Consider the following 20,269-nt stretch of genomic DNA (forward strand, 5'->3'; position numbering starts at 1 on the left):
CAGTTTGGTTCTGACACTAACTCCCTGGAGTCAGCACAGATCCTGCAGGCTACAGTCCTGTGAGATTACTTCTGCTTCAGATGCCAGACACAGGTCACCAAGCTACCTGCCCTTCTGCTTGTAGGCTGACTACGAATTCACAGTTCCCATGACCCCTTTGCCCCAGGTGGGATAATTTGCTTGAATGACACCCAGAACTTGGGAAAGCTTAGGATTATAGCCTGTTGTAAAGGATCCAAATGAGCAGCCACATGAAGAAGTACGTAGGGCCTAGGAAGAGATCACGAGCACAGGAACTCCTCCTGCCCCCATGGTGTGTGGGGGCACCACCCTCCCAGGTGCATTGATGTGTTCACCAACCAGGAAGCCTGGACATCATTGTTCCAAGTTTTTATTGACGTTTCATTATATAGGCACCATTGATTAAGTCACCAGCCATTGGTGATTGAACTCAGTCTTCAGTCCCTCTCCCCTCGCTGGACCTGATGGGGGAGTAAAAGTTCCAGCCCTCTCATGACGTGGTTGGTTCTTTTGATAGCCCCCACTGGTGAAGCTGTCTGTCTAGGGGCCTGCCAGGAGTCTCCTCATTAGCATAAACTCAGGTATGATTGAAAGGGGCTTCTTTTGAATAATAAAAGATATTACTACAATTCAAGAAATTCCAAGGATTTTAGGAATTCTCACCAGGAACTGGAGACAGAGACCAAGTATCTATTTTCTGTTATACCACAGTCTGTGATTGACTTCATCTCCTAATTAAAAAAAGAAAGAGGGTCTGACCTCGCTCCCAGGATCCGCAGCCGGAATTTCAGGAGGAGAATAGTGAGGTAAATTCAGATCAGTCCACGTGACAATCACACTGTGTCCCGCAGCACAGCAGGGATCCGGGAGGCTGTGCAGTCTGTAAGGAGCCTCTCGACAGACAGGCCCAAAGCCACTCCTGTTAGAAACTGTTGCTGCGGTTGTGGGCCTTGAGGAGATGTTCAATCAACTAATTCTCTAGTCAATTCACAACAGAAATCCTTAAAGGAAAAGACCTTAGGCCAGGGTTTTCCAACCGTGGGCCAGACCATTCTTTGCCATGAGGGATTGGGCTGTGGACTGTACGATGTTTAGCATCATTCTTCGCCTCTACCCACTAGAGGCTGGTGGCGACCCCTCCCCAGTATCGAGACAATCAGAAATGCCTCCGTCATTGCCTGAGTCACCGTGGCTGAGAACCACTGCCGTGGGAGGTCCTTGAGGCTGGGCGTGGCATAGGAAGTAGCAGTAACTCTCCTCCAAGCTAGAGTGAGCACCTACCCAAGGATGTCAGTTCCTAAACACCATTTCATGTCTGGGAGCAAATGGCAAGTTTTGATTCCAGGAACACATGGTATAGAATATTAGTTTATTTCCTGCTGGAATACTAAAGGGCCCCCTTTTGTCGTCATTATTACACAGATGGTAGTGAAGGATCTAACCTGACTCACATATCAAAGAACGGACTGTCAGTGTCACTGGCCTCGATGTTCTCAGGTAGCTGACCTTGCAAGCGTGGATGTGCTCGTAGACGCATGTGTGTGAATGTTGCGCCAGCTTTTTCATATATACTTAATCACGTGATAACTGTGAGGGTTACGAGGACTGGGGGGGCTGGAGAACTAGTTGGAAGAAACTGGAGCTAAGCCAGAACACCAAGCCAGGAACAATTCAGATACTCACCAATTCATCCTCATGTGACCCCAACAATCTTCCTCATCAAGTTTGTCCTTGGTGATCCTTCCCTACGGTGATAAATTTAGATTTAGTGGCCATTGTGACTGATGGAGGTAGTGGACGGTTTAGAAAGGAATAGTTAGATGAAGAATTTTAGTTCAGACCTATCCTAAGCTCCTGCCACACATTCAGGCAGCAGAAGTAGGATAGAGTGGTATGAAGCTTAGTGTCTCTTTAGAATTTTGAATTTGCAGAGCCAGTGTTTAGAAAGCCATCTCTTCTGGGTACTTTGTGTACAAGTAGGATTTACTGCAGTAGATGTTTGTTCTTGTTTTGTGATCCAAACAAGTAGGTTTCCTGTAGGTGAGGTTAATGGAAAGAAAGTAGTAGTTTTCTGCTCAGAATGACTTTAAAACACAAAAACAACAACAAAACTCAGAACTTTTGTATTTTTTTTGAGACGGAGTTTGGCTCTTCTTGCCCAGGCTGGAGCACAATGGCACCATCTCAGCTCACTGCAACCTCCGCCTTCCATTTTCAAGCAATTCTCCTGCCTCAGCCGCCAGAGTGGCTGGGACTACAGGCAGCTGCCACCACGCCCGGCTAATTTTTGTATTTTTAGTAGAGACAGGGTTTCATCATGTTGGCCAGGCTGGTCTCAAACTCCTGACCTCGTGATCTGCCCACCTTGGCCTCCCAACATGCTGGGATTACAGGAGTGAGCCACCACACGTGGCCCAGAACTTTTTATTAAAACTGTTAATATTGTTGGGCACTAGGAATTTGAAATAATTACGTGAGATTAGATCAAGATTTAGAGCAATAAAGACAAATATTACAGGAGCTCCCATTTTCTCACTCATGTGGAAGCTAAAAAAGTTGATCTCATGGAGGTGGAGAAGAGAGTGGTAGGAGGCTGGGGAGGAGGTGGGTTGGGGCATAAGGAGAGGTTGGTTAGTGGGTTCAACCACACAGTTAGGAGTAAGTTCTAATGTTCAGTAACACAGTAGTGTGGCTGTGGCTGACACATTGTATATTTCAGAATAGTCAGAAGAGATCTGAAGTGTTCCCAACACAAAGAAATGATAAATGTTCAATCAGTGAATATTCTAAATACCCTGATTTGACCATCACACGTTGTATGCATAAAATATCACACGTGCCCTGTCAATATGTACAAATATTATGGTATCAACTTAATGTTTTTAAGATTAGAGAAATAAAAGTAATTAGGCTGCTTTTTTTTCCTACTCCTAAACGACTGTCATTGATTCTCATGAGTCCTCCCTGCCTGAGGAGGAGTCGTCCTGACTCCCTTTCTTCATTGATCTAACAGGAGCCTTCCCTGCCTGAGGAGGAGTTCTCCTGACTCCCTTTGTAACCGATTTCCGGTGCATTTAGTCCCAGTCTTTTGTGGGGGCACATGTTGAGTGTCAGCCACTTCTCCCTCAGAGCGTGTCCAATCTGCTCTCACCACCAGGCAGGCCTTGATTCGGTCTTTCTAGCATCCTTCTTTCCCCATTTTGGGGGCTTTAAAAAATTTGTATACACATGACAGGTTTTACATTAAGAATGTGAAATGTTTTTCTTTTTCTTTTTCTTTTTTTGAGACAGAGTCTCGCTCTGTCACCCAGGCTGGAGTGCAGTGGCGCAATCTCGGCTCACTGCAAGCTCCGCCGCCCGGGTTCACGCCATTCTCCTGCCTCAGCCTTCCGAGTAGCTGGGACTACTGGCGCCCACCACCTCGCCCAGCTAATTTTTTGTATATTTAGTAGAGATGGGGTTTCACCATGTTAGCCATGGTGGTCTCGATCTTCTGACCTCATGATCTGCCCGCCTCGGCCTCCCAAAGTGCTGGGATTACAGGCGTGAGCCACCGCTCCCGGCCGTGAAATGTTTTTCAATTAAAAAGCTGCTTTTTAGGTTGAGTGTAGTGGCTGCTTATGTTGGTAATCCCAGCATGCTGGGAGGCTTGAGGTAGGAGGATTGCTTGAGGCCAGGAGTTGGAGACCAGCCTGAGAAACATAGTGAGATCCCATCTCTACAAAAAAAAATATTTCAGAATTAGCTGTGTGTGGTGGTGCATGCCTGTAGCCCCAGAGCTCTGGAGGCTGAGGTGGGAGGATTGCTTTGTCTGGGGAGGTCGAGGCTACAGTGAGCCATGATCATGCCACTGCACTTCATCCTGGGTGACAGAGCAAGACCCTGTCTCAAAAAAGAAAAAATTCACCCACTTCAAGTGTACAACTCAACGATTTTTGGTAAATTTACCAAGTTGTGCAGCCATCACCGTAATCCAACTTGAGGACATTTTCATCACCCCAGTAGTATCCCTTGGGTCACTTTACGGTGAATTCCTGTCCCCACTTCCAGCCCCACTCAGCTGCTCGTCTTTCTGTCTCTGTAGATTTGCCTTTTCTGGACACTTGGTATAAATGGAATTATCTGATATGTGATGCGTCATCTTTTGTGTCTGTCTTCTTTCACGTCATCTGCTTCTGCTGATGGTGTCTGCCCAGTTGGGTTCGATATCTTTCATAAGCTCCCAATCTCAGACAGTCTTTTCAACTTCTTTGGATTTAGAGTTTTGTTGTTGTTATTTTTTCCCCCATCTCCACCTTCTTGTATTATAGCTGCATCAATGTTTCTTTCTCTTCCTTTGTAGATTCTTCCAGAGTTTTCATCTTCTGCGGAGATGTATCTAGTCAGTGTCCAATCAGGAGACAGAAACTACACAGTAATTTGAATAGGGAAAGTTTAGTAAAAAGAATGATTAACTATAATGTGGGAATCATGGAGTGGGAAACTGGCTCATGAGGAGTAAAGAAGACTCTCAAGAGTACACAGGAGAAACTGGGCGCGGTGGCTCCGACCTGTGAGCCCAGCACTTTGGGAGGCCGAGGCGGGCAGATCACGAGGTCAGGAGATCGAGACCAGCCTGGTCAACGTGGTGAAACATTTAGTATGTCTGCTAAACATACAAAAATTAGCTGGGCGTGGTGGTGCACATCTGTAATCTCAGCCACTCTGGAGGCTGAGGCAGGAGAATTGCTTGAACCTGAGAGGTGGAGGTTGCAGTGAGCCAAGATCATGCCACTGCACTCCAGCCTGGGCGACAAGAGTGAAACTTCGTCTCAGGCCGGGCGCGGTGGCTCAAGCCTGTAATCCCAGCACTTTGGGAGGCCGAGACGGGCGGATCACGAGGTCAGGAGATTGAGGTCATCCTGGCTAACACAGTGAAACCCCGTCTCTACTAAAAAATACAAAAAACTAGCCGGGCGCGGTGGTGGGCGCCTGTAGTCCCAGCTACTCGGGAGGCTGAGGCCGGAGAATGGCGGGAACCCGGGAGGCGGAGCTTGCAGTGAGCTGAGATCGGCCACTGCACTCCAGCCTGGGCGACAGAGTGAGACTCCGTCTCAAAAAAAAAAAAGAAACTTCGTCTCAAAAAAAAAAAAAAAAGAGTGCGCAGGAGGAGCAGGTGGAGGAGCAGCCACTATCCCCGGGGCTGGGATGGAGCATCTGGGGTGGGAATAGATGTAAAGGAGTATTACATCCCCAAGGCTGAGATCCAGACCTCCTGGCTCACTGGATTGTGGGGTTCCCTGAAGCCCAGAGCTGCCCTGCACTGGTGCCGGGTTCCCTGAAGCCCAGAGCTGCCGTGAGCTGGTGCCGGGGGACGCTCTCCATGGGGAGGTGGCATGCCAACAACTGTCACCGGGAAACTGTTCTCTGGGGTGCTGAGGGAGGATGCCCATGAGAGGTGCTGTCTCAGAACCCAAGGGTACTGGTGAAAGCGCTTCGTGGGAAGGTGGTAGGCCAGTGGCACTCACTGTAAAGCTCTCCAGGGAAGCTCTCCTGGTGGGTGCTGAGGGGGCTGTTTATGAGGGCATCACTCGTGGTACTCTGCTGCAAAGCTTCCCAAGGTGTGCCTCCCCTGGAGTCAGCCTAGAGAAGCAACCAGAACCAGCCAGAGAAACCCCTTCTGCCTCCAGCACCCTCTACCGCAAAACTTCACATCATGTCAGCTGGCAAAGGAGAAATGTTTCTGTGTCCAGCTCCATTATTGCAGAGCAGGCAAAAACAAGGGCAGATTTGGAGTCGAAAGGCAGTACATTGATAGCTGGCATAATAGGTAAAAAGGAAAGTTCATGGCTATATTTTCTGACAAGTTTCAAAATTATATCCAATTGAAGGTAATCAGTTGCTTCTCCCTCATCCATTTTTAAATTAAATTTTTTCTCTTTATAAAACAAGAATGCTTTGGGTTCTCCATTTTGAAATGTTTCCTTTTGAGTCAGCAATTACAGAAAATTTGTTGGATTTGGACTCCCAGATATGTTGGGTATGACCTTATCTTCTAGAAAGCAGGATGGAAACCAACATCAAACTGGCCAGTACATTCTGAAGTTGACTCTTCTTGTGACTCACTTATTTTGTTTAAAAATTTGTGTAGTTGGCCGGGCGCGGTGGCTCACGCCCGTAATCCCAGCACTTTGGGAGGCCGAGACGGGCGGATCACGAGATCAGGAGATCGAGACCATCCTGGCTAACATGGTGAAACCCCGTCTCTACTAGAAATACAAAAATTAGCCAGGCGTGGTGGCAGCGCCTGTAGTCCCAGCTACACGGGAGGCTGAGGCAGGAGAATGGCGTGAACCCAGGAAGCGGAGTTTGCAGTGAGTGGAGATCACACCACTGCACTCCAGCCTGGGTGACAGAGCGAGACTCTGTCTCAAAAAAAAAAAAAAAAAAAAAAAAATTTGCGTAGTTTGCTAAGGTACCAAGGTTTTAGCCAGCTCTTCTCTGATCATTCAATACCAGTGTCTGGACACACAGCAAATTCTTCTCCTTATAACTTGTCATTGTTTTTGTTATTTATTTTTATATTTTTAAACTTTTTTCTGTCAGTAAATAATGGCCTTATTCTATTAAGTTGGTGCAAAAGTAATGGCAAAAATTGCGATTACTCAACCTAACATCTATGCATCAGAAGCACCTGAAATCATTCTCTTGCAATAATAATACTTGTTTTTGTACCAAAAAAATCAATAAAAAGTTTCAGAATTATGTTAAATTCCACTTGGATGGTGAGAGTCTCGGACCTGCTCCGTAAGTGCTCTCACTTGGGACACGTTGAGTCCATCCAGATGGGTAGCTCCCCCTCTCTTCACTCCTCAATTCGCTGGCTTAGACTCGGTCTGCTTTTATCCAGATCTTCAACTAAGGGTTCACCCACATCAACTTAGAGGTCTGCTTGAGCTGACCAGAGAGTGGTAAGGCTGCAGCGCGGGCCCAGGACCCACAGAGCTGCGTGGTCCTTGGCTGGGGCCGGGTGTCATGGCCCCTTTGATGGAGTGTGCTTCTCTCCCTCCACTCCGGGCTCAGAGCCTGGCCTCCGAAGCTGGGCGGCCCCTCCACACTCTTGGTGTATTCATGATTGGCAGGGAAGGGGAAGTCCCTGCATGTACCTCCGACCTCACTTTACCTCTAGTCAAAGAGAGGAAGAAGCATGTTACAGTGTGACTCAGTTGTATTTTCTAAAGAGAGAATGATTTTTTTCTCTCAAAAAAAATTTCTTCTTTGTGAGGATGAGGAACTGCTAAATAGTTTTATGAAGGCAGTGGTTTCCTTAGAAACTGTGAATTATCACTGCCTGTTTTTTCTGGCATGTAGTATTTTCTTTAATAGCCTGGCACTAAAATAAGAAAATTGGTTAGCTCCTTCCTGAGGGATAGCTAAGTTTTTTTTCTTTTTTTCTTTTGTGTGACTCCCAAACAGGATGGAATTTGAAATAGCTGTTAATTGCTTTTAGCCAATTAATCATTTATTCAGAAAATATTTTCTGAAAACTTTTATGTACAAAGCACTCTGAGGGCTACTAGCGCAAGGCAAGACTTAACGTACAACCCAAGGCAGTGTAAGTGTTACCCAGATACATGTCGCAAACCAAACAGTCTGTGAAGGTCTGGCCTACTGTTGCCTCTACTGTTTTTCTTTTCTCTACCAGCACTAGCTAGAAATAAGACAACTGGCAGTGCACTGGGATCTGGATTTTGGTGGCACAGATTCAGCCAGAAAACACGGTGTACTTGAACATCTTTGTTGTTAAGTAGGCTGTGTTAATTACCAGCAAAGACGTGTTGATGTCTTGTCCTGTGCTTAGAGAACATATGAAAACTTCTGTTACTTCTGTTATCTTACTCATATATGTAGCTTTGAAGACATTAGTTTGTCAGCAATATTATTTGAGTATATGCTTGTATATGAGCCCTGTGTTAAGTATTTTAGAGCCAAGGGAAGAAGGAGACACAATCTTATTTCCTAATAGGGTGATTTTATAATCTAGTTGTCCAGACAAAAATCTGCATACAGAGGAAACGTGAGGAACAGTAGAGCTACTCATGGCCCAGTGCACAGTGATGCCATACAAGATTCATGTCCTGAGTGCTCAGAGTAGATTGGTCATTGTGTAGGCTTAATTAGGAAAGAAAGGTCTTTTCACTGGGCAGTGAAGGACGTGAGAGAGAGTATTTCTCAGAACAGTCTTGTTTTCATGACTTGGGTAGGTTGTGTCTGCCTTGCTTGAACATAACTGCTGTGTTTCGCATTCCCCTCCATCAAAAGTATTTGGGTAGACGAGGTCTCTGAGGTGTCTGGAGGTTCAGGCATATCGTTATCAGAAATCCTCTTCTAAATCCTTTGTCAGAAACACGCTACGGAAGGTCTGCCACGGTTTCCTGTATAATTACGCCTCAGAGATCATGTTGACCATCTTTGTCAGAATGTGTTGGTAACCAGGCATCTCCAAAGAGTTGCAAAGCTATAGAGAAGTTCCTTTTCCTCCATGAAGCTTTTCTGAGGATATAGAAGACTCCAACATTCAGGGGTAAAATGGCAGCAGTGATGAGATGTTAGCAGCAAAGTTCCAAACACTTGTAACATTCGGGGTGATGGCAACAGTGGTGAAGTGTTAGAAGCAAAGTTCCAATGTCACATGTATTTCATGAGAACCTCTGTGATCCAAGTTACGTGTTAGGCACCGAATGTTACATATCTAAGAGCCAGACAGAGTTACTGCCTAAGGGAGCTTATCATTCAAGAAAGGTTCAGATGTGGAGAATGAGGGAGTGATTTGAGTCCTTGTTTTGTGTCTGTGCACGTGAGGGGTTGTGTCTGTGAACCTCATTCACCGTTTCACACCAAAGCTGAGTCTGTCGTTCTGCCTGGGTTTGTAACACTTTTCACCTTCTCAGTGCTGTGCATAATGTTACTAATTCAGCCTGGTTTTGACTTGGATAGAGGCAAGTTATAACCTGTGTGTAGAGCTTCACCTGCTCCTTTATCCTGCGTAGAATGTGGCACCTGGCTGTTACCCTGAGTGCTTAGCTGGCAGCACCGCGTCGTGGGTTCCACGATCCCTCACCCACCCCTTTCCATTGCGCTCCCCTTGTCTCTGGTTTCCATGTAGATGCTGACATCAGAAGGAACACAGCCTCAAGCAGCAGATCCTTCGTTTCCTCCCAGTCCTTGTGAGTACTTTTTTTTTAAAGAAAAAAAAAGAAAACCTGAGGATACGTAGAGAAACAAACCCAGTTCTTGGCATATGGCTGGGCAAAGCCATCCAGATGTAAGAGGAGGCAAGGTCGGGGGAGGGGCTTGCTGATGGTGGCGAGCCCACGAGAGGAAAGCAGAAGCTCTTTGGTCCCAATGGGACGGGCTCTCGTGGAGGCAAAGCTGGAAGTGAGTGATTCCTTCTCTGCTGACTCTCATCATAACCAGAGGCCCCAGAAGGTCTCAAAAGAGAGCAGTGATGATGGTTTTTGGTTATGAAATCAGATTGAACAGATTCCACATCACGGACCCAACCAGGGGAAATAGTAGCTCATTTGGGAGGAAAAATCGCCTTTTAGTCCACAAAGCAATTTTACTCACTTTGTTTTGTAAGCAGGCATTATAATCTCCATTTTGCTGTTAGAGGAGCTGAAGTTAAGAGAAAGGAAGTGACAGAGTCCTTCATTAGCACTGCTGTGTAGTGACAGGAAGTGGGGCTTGAACCGCAGTCTTCGGACTGTGAGACCAGCGGACTTTCACTGTCCTATGTGTCAGTGCTGTGTAGTGACAGGAAGTGGGGCTTGAACCGCAGTCTTCGGACTGTGAGACCAGCGGACTTTCACTGTCCCCTGTGTGAGGGTGATGAGCAGGCCGGGGTGCTGCCGGTATTCTCCCAGCCCAGAAGTTGCTGTGTGGGGGATGAGATCATGAAGGGAAGCCTCCATCTGCCCGTCCTTTCCCTGTGTTCGGCCGTCCTTGATTCTCCCCTTTCCAGCTCCCACGGCTTCCTGCACTCCACATCTGCTGAGGCGGTGGCCATGGGGCTCCTGAAGCAGTTTGAGGGGATGCAGCTTCCAGCTGCCTCAGAGCTGGAGTGGCTCGTCCCGGAGCACGACGCCCCTCAGAAGGTAGGTCCTTGGCTCTTCTTCCTACCCAGGGGCCGAGAGCCTTTGTGACCTTGTTTTCCTTCGTCACACGTCCCCAGTCTGGAATGAACCTGTGTGTTCCCCGCCTTACTCATGGAAGCCATTTATTACAGTGGCTCAGGTGATAAATGAACAGTGAATGCTTGCTCGCCTTGTCAGAGTGGAGATGACGGCTCCTTCGCCGTCCTTATTCACGTGACTGCTCGCCAGACTCAGTCACGTTTGGTTTCTGACCAGCTCGGAGACACTGCGCAAAAGCGAATTGCTTGCTCTGCACTTGTCTTTAAGGCATGAAACACCCTGGCACGGCAAGGGTCCTGGAATGGGCGCAGGAACAACATGAGCCGTGGGGCCACTGCCGTGGGAGGCCGTTTCTCTTTGCTTCTTGGAACCCACAGCCCTCACTTCTAGTACCTTGGCGCCTCCTGGTTGGTTCTGAGGACCAAGGTTACCTGAAGCTCTTATCCTGTGGTGTTCCTGAAATGTCTTTCACTCATGATGCTCTGTCATGGCCAAAAGGGTCCTGCGTGTGTGTGTCCCACACCCGTCCGTGTGCGCTTACCCCAACTGTGTTTTCTCCTGCAGCTTCTACCCATCCCTGACTCACTGCCCATCTCACCGGATGACGGGCAGCATGCTGACATCTACAAGCTGCGGATTCGTGTTCGTGGCAACTTGGAGTGGGCGCCCCCCCGGCCTCAGATAATTTTTAATGTTCATCCCGCCCCAACGTGAGTGGCCAGTGTCTGTGCCCTTGGGAGCACAGATCCGTCCTCTGTGGATTGTCAGGATTTTCGTCTCTCCCACTTGTCTCTGCCTCCAGCTGTCCTTCCCACACGGTTCTCTTCATTTAAAGGCGGAGGAGGAGGGTTGTTCATTTTGTCCGTCGTTTCTTACTCTTAAGTCTCAGAGCTGACTGGAAACAAGGCGGGTTTTGTTTTGCTGGCATCCCCAACCTGTTGCCTTCCTCCCAGCAGTTTTGTGAGCTTGCTGGTTTTTCTTCTCTAAGATGGATGGATGCTTTTCTCTCCTGTCATTCTTTCCTTTACCACGTGTCATTGCTTACATTTGTACAGAATGTGTGGTTCATTCCTGGGGAGAGTCACTGCCTAGACCTAAATCCTGTATGGAGTCGGCTCTCCCAGTAGGTTCAATGTTGTCCAACTGAATCCTAGGTGAATTCCCCTCTCTTCCCATACTTACCTGGCGCTGTGTGTGTGTGTGCTCAGTCCCTCACACCTCAGAGGCCTCACGCAGCTGCTATCTGCCAATGCCCTGTCCTTATCCTTCCTCAGGAGGAAAATTGCCGTGGCCAAGCAGAATTACCGCTGTGCAGGGTGTGGCATCCGGACTGACCCCGGTGAGTGCCTTCCCTTCCCACCATGCTGCCTCCAGAGGCTCTGTACCCTCCCCCACATGCAGGGACAGGTGGCGTGTCAGAGGCGGCACAGGAGGGGGCAGAAGTAGGGAATGCTGCCTCCAGAGGCTCTGTGCCCCACATGCAGGGACAGGTGGCGTGTCAGAGGCGGCACAGGAGGGGGCAGAAGTAGGGAATGCTGCCTCCAGAGGCTCTGTGCCCCACATGCAGGGACAGGTGGCGTGTCAGAGGCGGCACAGGAGGGGCAGAAGTAGGGAATGCTGCCTCCAGAGGCTCTGTGCCCTCCCCCACATGCAGGGACAGGTGGCGTGTCAGAGGCGGCACAGGAGGGGCAGAAGTAGGGAAGGAGAAGGAAAGGTTCGTAGTAGGCGAGAGTGCTGGCAATCGGAGGGAAATGATTTCTGGGAGCGCGTGGCCAGGCCTGTATACTGTGGGAAGTTGGGTAGTTCCAGCCAGCTGGCAAGGCTGGATCTTACCAACTACGGCTGGTTTTATTTCCTCGGGGCCTCCAAGGTGGGACATTACTCCAGGCTCCACTCTGGATTTCGGCGAGCTCTGGGGAACTCAGACAGAGGTTGCTAGAGGCCATTGGCCGTCCCTTTCCACCCTTTCAAGGGAAGAGCAGAGCCCCCTTCCCAGTTTGTAGGTGGGAGAGTTACATCTGGCTTTCTGGCTTTCCGGTTTTTCCAGATTATATCAAGCGACTGCGGTACTGTGAGTACCTGGGCAAGTACTTCTGCCAGTGCTGCCACGAGAATGCACAGATGGTCATCCCCAGCCGGCTTCTGCGCAAGTGGGACTTCAGCAAGTACTACGTCAGCAATTTCTCCAAGGACCTGCTCATTAAGATCTGGAATGATCCTCTCTTCAACGTGCAGGACATAAACAGTGCCCTCTATAGGAAGGTCAAGCTGCTCAATCAAGTCCGGGTAAGACCTTGGAAAGGCCACCTCAGAGTCTTGCCCTTCTCCTCCCCTCGTCTCCTCTCCTCATCTCCTCCCCTCGTCCCTCGTCCCCTCCCCTGGTCCCTCGTCCCCTCCCCTCGTCCCTCGTCCCCTCCCCTCGTCCCTCGTCCCCTCCCCTCGTCCCTTGTCCCCTCCCCTCGTCCCTCGTCCCCTCCCCTCATCTCCTTCCCTCGTCCCTTCCCCTGGTTATACAGGGCTTCCCACAATTACCACACTTCTTGTCATCGCAGTGTCAAAGCTGTAACCGTCTCCATTCATGCCCTCCCTATGTACTTTCTTAATCTCTTCCCATTTCCCAGGTATCTGTCTAGTTGGAGCCTCAAACCTGGCAATGGCAGCTATGAAGCTGTAGATAGCAGTCGATGGCAAAAGCAGAATTTCTTCCTTCACTGAAAACATGAGTGAATGAATGAGGAATAGGGTAGCTAGTGAGAAACTGGAATTTCAGAGTGCTCCTCTGCCCCAGGCTGCTTATGTGACTTGGGCAGGCAGACCTGGCGAAGGGGCCTTCCCTGAGCAGAGAGCACTCTGAAGCCAGTTGTCAGAGTGAATTAGAGCGAGTTAGAGCATAGGACACTCTGCTCTGGCTGCAGCATGCAAGGCTTCTAGACCTCCAGGGTTTAAAGGCCCTGGGCTTCCAGCACTGGATTCCTCTTCTCACATCCCCCTCCCACTCCTGCCCCCACCTCTTTCTTTTCAGCTGCTGCGGGTCCAGCTGTGTCACATGAAGAACATGTTCAAGACTTGTCGACTGGCCAAGGAGTAAGTCCTTTGTGGAGCCAGAGCCCTCTGGCCACGTTGCTGTCTCCGAAAGGGACACATCCCAGCACTCGGCTCTTGTTATGTAACGGAGGAGAGTAGAGAGATTTTGCAGAAATGTAAAGTGGTAAACGAGAGGCCACAGCAGTAACTGTATCTGTGTCCTTCTCTCTGGAGGGGAATCTGTGGTCATTCCCTCCAGGGCAGGCCGCTGCTCCTAGCAGGCTGGGTCCCACGTGGACCCCTCTGCAGGAGTCTATGTCACTTCTGCCATCCAGACACCTAGTAGTGTGGAACGGCTGGGGTGGCCTGGAACACTGGGCTGGCCGATCGTTGCCCACCCTTGTTACTTTCTGCAGTTTCTGGATAGGGATCCTTCTACTACGACGTGGCACACGCACTGTTCATTCCCTCCCCTGCCTCCTGTCACTCCCTGTAGGCTTCTGGATTCCTTTGACACAGTCCCGGGCCACCTGACGGAGGACCTCCACCTGTACTCACTGAATGATCTGACGGCGACCAGGAAGGGGGAGCTGGGGCCCCGGCTTGCTGAGCTCACCAGGGCAGGGGCTGCCCATGTGGAGAGATGCATGGTGAGAAGGTCTCACTGTGGCATGCAGCTGAGCCCTTGCTTTTAGGGTTATAGGGAGTGGGATGGACCTGGGGTTCTGGCCACTTAGCTCGAGGAAGTTGAAGCGGCCAGTCAGCACTGGGAGAGGAACTGGAAAGGACTGCTGTTCCTTAGCCTGGAGAGTAGCCAGAGCACCCCGATCTAAAGAACCTCGAGTGAGGGGAGGAGCTGGTGCTGGCTGTGGCCCTGGGTAGCTCTGGGCAGGACTGAGTAGACTTTCACTAAAGAATTGTCGTCCGGGCACAGTGGCTCAGGCCTGTCATCTCAGCACTTTGGGAGGCTGAGGTGGGTGGGTCACCTGAGGTCAGAAGTTCAAGACCAGCCTGACCAACATGATGAAACCCCATCTCTACTAAAATACAAAAATTAGCTGGGCATGATGGCCTGTAATCCCAGCTACTCGGGAGGCTGGGGCAGGAGAATCGCTTGAACCCAGGAGGCAGAGGTTGCAGTGAGCCAAGATCACGCCACTGCACTCCAGCCTGGGCGACAAGAGCAAGACTCCATCCCCCACAAGAAAAAGAAAGGAATTGTCATGATGTGAGAGGAGAACTCTGGATTCTGATCTGGAGAGCTGCTACCCGCGGCCTTCGTTTGTTATCCTAATTTGTGTGACATCGTTTTGTATATTTATGTGTTCCACAAACGTACATCGTTATTGTGATCTACTCAACATGTAAAAAATGCAGAAATTATACTTTTCGATCTTCCTGTCTTAGACTATGCCCAGTTTATGTTCCTGTGACAGTCCCAGAATTAGAGCTGGGCATAGGTAGGGAACCCTGTGTGTCTGGAAGGAACTGGAAATACTTCACTATAAGCGGACTCCAGACTGGGTGCTGTATTTGAGGAACAGCCTTGTCTCCACATTTGATCTTAATTGGTTGTGGTTCCTTTTCTGAAATAAATCACAACCCAGATGGGACTGTCGGCTTAGGAAGCCCTTTGTGGTGCCATTTCCTCCTTTTCCTCTCTTACGGAGAGCCACGCCAGGGGTCAGAGCTTCTGTGGCTAGTGCCTGTCTGATCTCCTGCCTAAAGCTGTGTCTAACCCAGCCCAGCCCTGGCCCTAGTTTAGCTTTCATGCTTCTGAGTCCAGCCCAGGCCTCCTCCCTGTGGGCAGCAGAACCCTGCAGACCACTCCCGTCCTTGGTGTTCACCCTCCCGTGCCAGTTCCTGATGTGCCGCTCCTCATGTTGCCATCTGTGTTTTTCCTCCCCAGCTCTGCCAAGCCAAGGGCTTCATCTGTGAGTTCTGTCAGAATGAGGATGACATCATCTTTCCCTTTGAGCTCCATAAGTGCCGGACCTGTGAAGGTGAGGGCAGGTGCAGGCGTCGGGCAAGTGAGCCTGAACACAGGGCTCCTTGATTCCCCAGAGCCACCCCTGTTAGCAAGAGTTCGGTGCCACTCAGCACCTCACGGGGCCTCCCCAGGGGACACCGCACCTTGGTGGCGAGAAGGGGCTGTGGCAGCAACTGACCTCTAGCTGGAGATAATACAAATTGTTTTCTTCTCTCTCCTACCTTCCCAACCTGAGTAGAGTGTAAAGCGTGTTACCATAAAGCCTGCTTCAAGTCTGGAAGCTGTCCGCGCTGCGAGCGGCTGCAGGCCCGGCGGGAGGCGCTGGCCAGGCAGAGCCTGGAGTCCTACCTGTCGGACTACGAGGAGGAGCCCGCCGAAGCGTTGGCCCTGGAAGCCGCCGTCCTGGAGGCCACCTGAAGAAAGCACGTGAAGCCCCTGTCTGGGCCGGGGTCACACATATTGCAGAACTGAGCCACTCTTTGAAGGACTTGCCCCACCTGGGGCTGCTTCTTTTTTTTAATTATCATTTTTTTTTTTTACTGACTTGTCTGACGTCCATGTGCAGTCAGCCTTTGGTAGGTTGATGGGTCCAGAGTCTGTGGTGACAGGTAATTTGTAAGCTCCAGGTGTTTTCATGAGAACTGACATGTGGGTCCTTCAGTGAAGCTTCTAGTGCCTCTGTCAGGGGAAGAGACAGCAAGACCCAGTTCTTCCAGCGTCTGTGGCCTTCTCCTCTAGAACCAGACCTGGTTTCTTCTCCTCTAGAACCAGACCTGGTTTCACCTGCATGTCAAGTATCTTTTCCAATTTTCCTTTGTTTTTGTTCTGGAGCTTCTGAGCCAGGCCTTTCTCAGCCACCTCTCCTCCTGCTGCTGAAACAGTGGCGTTCTCTCTCTCCCTGTCCTGGACTGGGGTCAGACCGTGCCCCGAGGAGAAGCAGCAGAGAATGAGACTACGTCGTGGGCATTTTGTCCGCTTATTTGGGTATTTTGGGGGCCACACAACAATCATGACTATCCTGGACTCCTCAGAGACCTCAGAGAGGCAGCCGTGAATGTCCCTGTGTTGCTGGGATTTCCCGTTTGGAATATTTGAAGTATAGATGATGCCAGAAGCTGACTTTCTTCATCTGCCCTGGTGAGCTTGAAGCAAAGAACAGAACCGATGCTTAGGCCAGGCTCGTCTGCAGCCTTATGCCACAAGCATACGTGAGGCGGCAGCTCTTGCTGAAGGAGCACTTACTCACAGGGGCTGTCGGCCCCTCTTAGTGTTAAGGTCTCTTTTAGTTGACCTGGCTTTTTGGTGCAGGTATGATCTTTGAAGCTCAGGCAAGTCCCTGATGCCATCCTAAGGTGAGGACAGGAACCCCACCCACCCTCTTCTTAGTGTGTCCCTGACCACTCTGTCCTCTGTTCGATGGTCATTGTGGTTCTCAGTGAAAGTACAACCCAACTCCCTTCTCTCTCCCCTTGTGCAGCAGAGCTGCGTCCTTCCCTGGTGGCTGAGTCTCTCTTGCCTTAGCTTCTGTGGTCAAAGGTGGAGAAAAGCTTCCTGCTATTAGTGCTGTCACAGAACTCGACAGTGTGTGGATGTGAGTGTGAATGTTCTGTGTTCTTGGGATAACAAGAGCCTTTATGCCAATTATGCACTTAGCTCTGTGTAGCCTGGTGATGTTTATCTGTTCAGTTCCCCATTTGATAGTGCTGGTTTTAGTGTGCGCCCTGCCCCCCGTTAATGTGTGTGTTGATGGCAAAGTCCTTTCGATAGTGCTGGTTTTAGTGTACTGCCTCCCTCTGTTAATGTGTGTGTTGATGGCAAAGTCCTTTCGATAGTGCTGGTTTTAGTGTACTGCCTCCCTCTGTTAATGTGTGTGTTGATGGCAAAGTCCTTTTGATAGTGCTGGTTTTAGTGTACTGCCTCCCTCTGTTAATGTGTGTGTTGACGGCGAAGTCCTTGGATGGGACCATGTGTGTGTTTGTGATGTTCCTCAAGTTGATGCAGCTTCTAACCTCTGTGAAAACACTGGTCAGAGTGGCTTCCCCAAGAGCGGGCGGCTCTGTGAACTAAAGCCTGCAGCATTTCTGTTCTGGGACTGAATTCAGCCCGTGGGCCCGTCTTCCTGTAGTTGCCTGCTGGTAGGAGAACAATGGGCGTGGGCGCTGTCCCTGGAAGCTGAACAGAAGGGGGTCTGTGGTTGGTGGAAGCTGATGAGAGCCTGAGCTGGCGGTAAGAAGGAATCTCCCAGGGAGGTGGGAGAGGCCTTAAGGTGATGGCCAGGGCTGAGGCTCCACCAGCACGAGAGGGAACGTGTGGGAACCGGCCCCTGCTCTTGGTTCCTCTGCCTCAAAGTTGGGATCTGAAAGCCACGCTGGGCTACAAGACCCTGGAGCTGTTCTCCCTTCTGTTCACAGTGAGGCTCTAAAGGCCAAGGCCAGCAGTTCTGAAGGGCTGACTGGAAGGCCCGGGCCCTTCAGGGAGCTTCACGGAACTCAGGTTTCACTAGGGGTTCGGTCCCAGGTCCAGACCCAGGGGTTTATAAAAATGGTGAGCTCTCCTTCCAGGTTTGGTTTAAATTACACATCCAGGCCAGGCATGGTGGCTCACGCCTGTAATCCCAGCACTTTGGGAGGCCGAGGCGGACAGATCTTGAGGTCAGAAGTTTGAGACCAGCCTGGCCAATGTGGTGAAACCCCATCTCTTCCAAAAATACAAAAATTCACCAGGCATGGTGGCGGGCACCTGTAATCCCAGCTATTTGGGAGGCTGAGGCAGGAGAATCGCTTGAACCCAGGAGGTGGAGGTTGCAGTGAGCCGAGATCGCACCACTGCACTCCAGCCTGGGTGACAGAGCAAGACTCCGTCTCAAAATGAAAACAAAAAAGTGACACATCCAGCTCCCTCTCCAGCTCGTTGGAGATGTGCTCTCTTGTCCCGCCTGTTTCTCATCACAGGATCAAAGGATGAAAATGCTGACAGCTTCTGAAGCCGAACTCAACAGTCTCACAGGCTCCTGACTTGTCACTTACTTTTCTCCATCTCCCTCAACTGCACCCCATCCCTTTAGATCGTGCGTGTTTTAGTGACTCTGACACGCTGCTGCCATCACCGTCCAAATACCCATTTATTTATTTATTCGAGAGGGGGAAAGCGGGTAGAGGATGGGATGTTTTGGAAGCACTTTGCAACTTGTCAGTATCTGAAAATCCCCTGCTGTTGCGGGGAGAAGCTTTGAATGCACTGAAGAGAATTCCTTCTAAACGAAGGTGAGGGTAGTGTTCTTTCTCTAAGTAAAGGGAAAGAAAAAAACATAGGTTGCTTACCAGGTGGAGACAAGATTCAAGACATAGCAGAAAAGTGGAAGACAAATATCTTCCACTTAAATGAGGCTGTTTTGACGTTCTCTGCCAAGGATTTAGAGCTCTTGTTGAATTACCATAGAAGAAGCACGAGTCTCAGTAGAGATGTTCTGTGTGTGCAGCCTGTGCTCTGAACTGGCTTTCCACCTGCCGTGGTTCTTGCACAGCCTGGCAGTTCATTGTCATCTTTAATAAACTAAGGAAATGAAATTCTGTCTTTGGTTAGCCTTCTTTGACTGTCAAGAAATGGCATTGTGTCCACTGTACAGCAGGTATATCTGAACATTGAGAAGGTTTCCGTTACAACGTAAAGCAAATGGGACCACACACATCAAGGAAAGTGGGGTGGAGTGGCTGCGTCACTAACTTGTCATGAGACCTCTCGAGCAAACCACTTCACTTCTCTGGATTTCTGGCGCATGGAACATGTGCCCCCTGCCCATACCCTTGGTGTAGTTGTCACTTAAAACGAGGTGTCTTCCTCTCCGCAACATCTGACTTGCCTTAGATGCTTCAGTTCCCACTTCTGTGACTACCTAGCATCTTTCTCGTGCTCTTGGCCCACTGGAGCTCCAGCTCTACCCTGCAACTCTCTGAACATTTGCCCTTAAATGTCCCCTTGTCATCTCCAACCCGCGTGTCTAAACCCAGAATAAATACCGTATTTCCCATGTCATCTCCAACCAGCGTATCTAAAACCAGCATAAATACTGTATTTCCCATGTCATCTCTAACCTGCGTGTCTAAAACCAGCATAAATACTGTATTTCCCGTGTCATCTCCAACCAGCGTGTCTAAAACCAGCATAAATACCGTATTTCCCATGTCATCTCCAACCCGCATGTCTAAAACCAGCATAAACATCATTTTCCCATGTCATCTCCAACCCGCGTGTCTAAAACCAGCATAAATACTGTATTTCCCATGTCATCTCCAACCTGCATGTCTAAAACCAGCATAAATACCGTATTTCCCATGTCATCTCCAACCAGTGTGTCTAAACCCAGCATAAATATCGTTTTCCCATGTCATCTCCAACCAGGTGTCTAAACCCAGCATAAATACCGTATTTCCCTTGTCATCTCCAGCATGTCTAAAACCAGCATAAATACCGTATTTCCCTTGTCATCTCCAAGCCGCGTGTCTAAAACCAGCATAAATACCGTATTTCCTTTGTCATCTCCAAGACGCATGTCTAAAACCAGCATAAATACCGTATTTCCCATGTAATCTCCAAGCCGTGTCATCTCCAACCAGCGTGTCTAAAACCAGCATAAATACTGTATTTCCCTTGTCATTTCCAAGCCGTGTGTCTAAACCCAGCATAAATACCGTATTTCTCGTGTCATCTCCAACCCACGTGTCTAAAACCAGCATAAATACCGTATTTCCCATGTCATCTCCAAGCCTCGTGTCTAAAACCAGCATAAATACCGTATTTCCCGTGTCATCTCCAAGCCGCGTGTCTAAAACCAGCATAAATACCGTATTTCCCGTGTCATCTCCAAGCCGCGTGTCTAAAACCAGCATAAATACCGTATTTCCCGTGTCATCTCCAACCAGTGTGTCTAAAACCAGCATAAATACCGTATTTCCCTTGTCATCGCCAAGCCGCATGTCTAAAACCAGCATAAATACCGTATTTCCCGTGTCATCTCCAAGCCTCGTGTCTAAAACCAGCATAAATACCGTATTTCCTGTGT

At 49.4% G+C, this 20,269-nt stretch overlaps 1 protein-coding gene across 8 annotated transcripts in view; it reads left to right on the top strand.

The window, feature by feature from the left end:
* The window catches only part of LOC105470758 (rubicon autophagy regulator), a 75,255-nt gene extending 56,479 nt beyond the window's left edge, over positions 1-18,776 (top strand). For 5 of the 8 annotated variants that reach the window (XM_011722960.2, XM_071090540.1, XM_011722953.2 and 2 more), the window contains 10 exons: positions 1,444-1,518; positions 9,167-9,227; positions 10,025-10,157; positions 10,761-10,906; positions 11,471-11,535; positions 12,244-12,482; positions 13,219-13,280; positions 13,717-13,870; positions 15,130-15,223; positions 15,449-18,776. In XM_011722960.2, the coding sequence (XP_011721262.2) occupies positions 1,444-1,518; positions 9,167-9,227; positions 10,025-10,157; positions 10,761-10,906; positions 11,471-11,535; positions 12,244-12,482; positions 13,219-13,280; positions 13,717-13,870; positions 15,130-15,223; positions 15,449-15,627 (1,208 nt within the window). In that variant the 3' untranslated portion in view covers positions 15,628-18,776. The remainder of the gene's footprint in view (positions 1-1,443; positions 1,519-9,166; positions 9,228-10,024; positions 10,158-10,760; positions 10,907-11,470; positions 11,536-12,243; positions 12,483-13,218; positions 13,281-13,716; positions 13,871-15,129; positions 15,224-15,448) is intronic. The other 3 variants (XM_011722956.2, XM_011722957.2, XM_011722959.2) reach the window with 1 other exon arrangement.
* The last annotated feature ends 1,493 nt before the right edge of the window (positions 18,777-20,269 follow it).

Source organism: Macaca nemestrina, chromosome 2 (genome assembly GCF_043159975.1).
Source record: "Macaca nemestrina isolate mMacNem1 chromosome 2, mMacNem.hap1, whole genome shotgun sequence".
NCBI classification, from domain to species: Eukaryota; Metazoa; Chordata; class Mammalia; order Primates; family Cercopithecidae; genus Macaca; species Macaca nemestrina.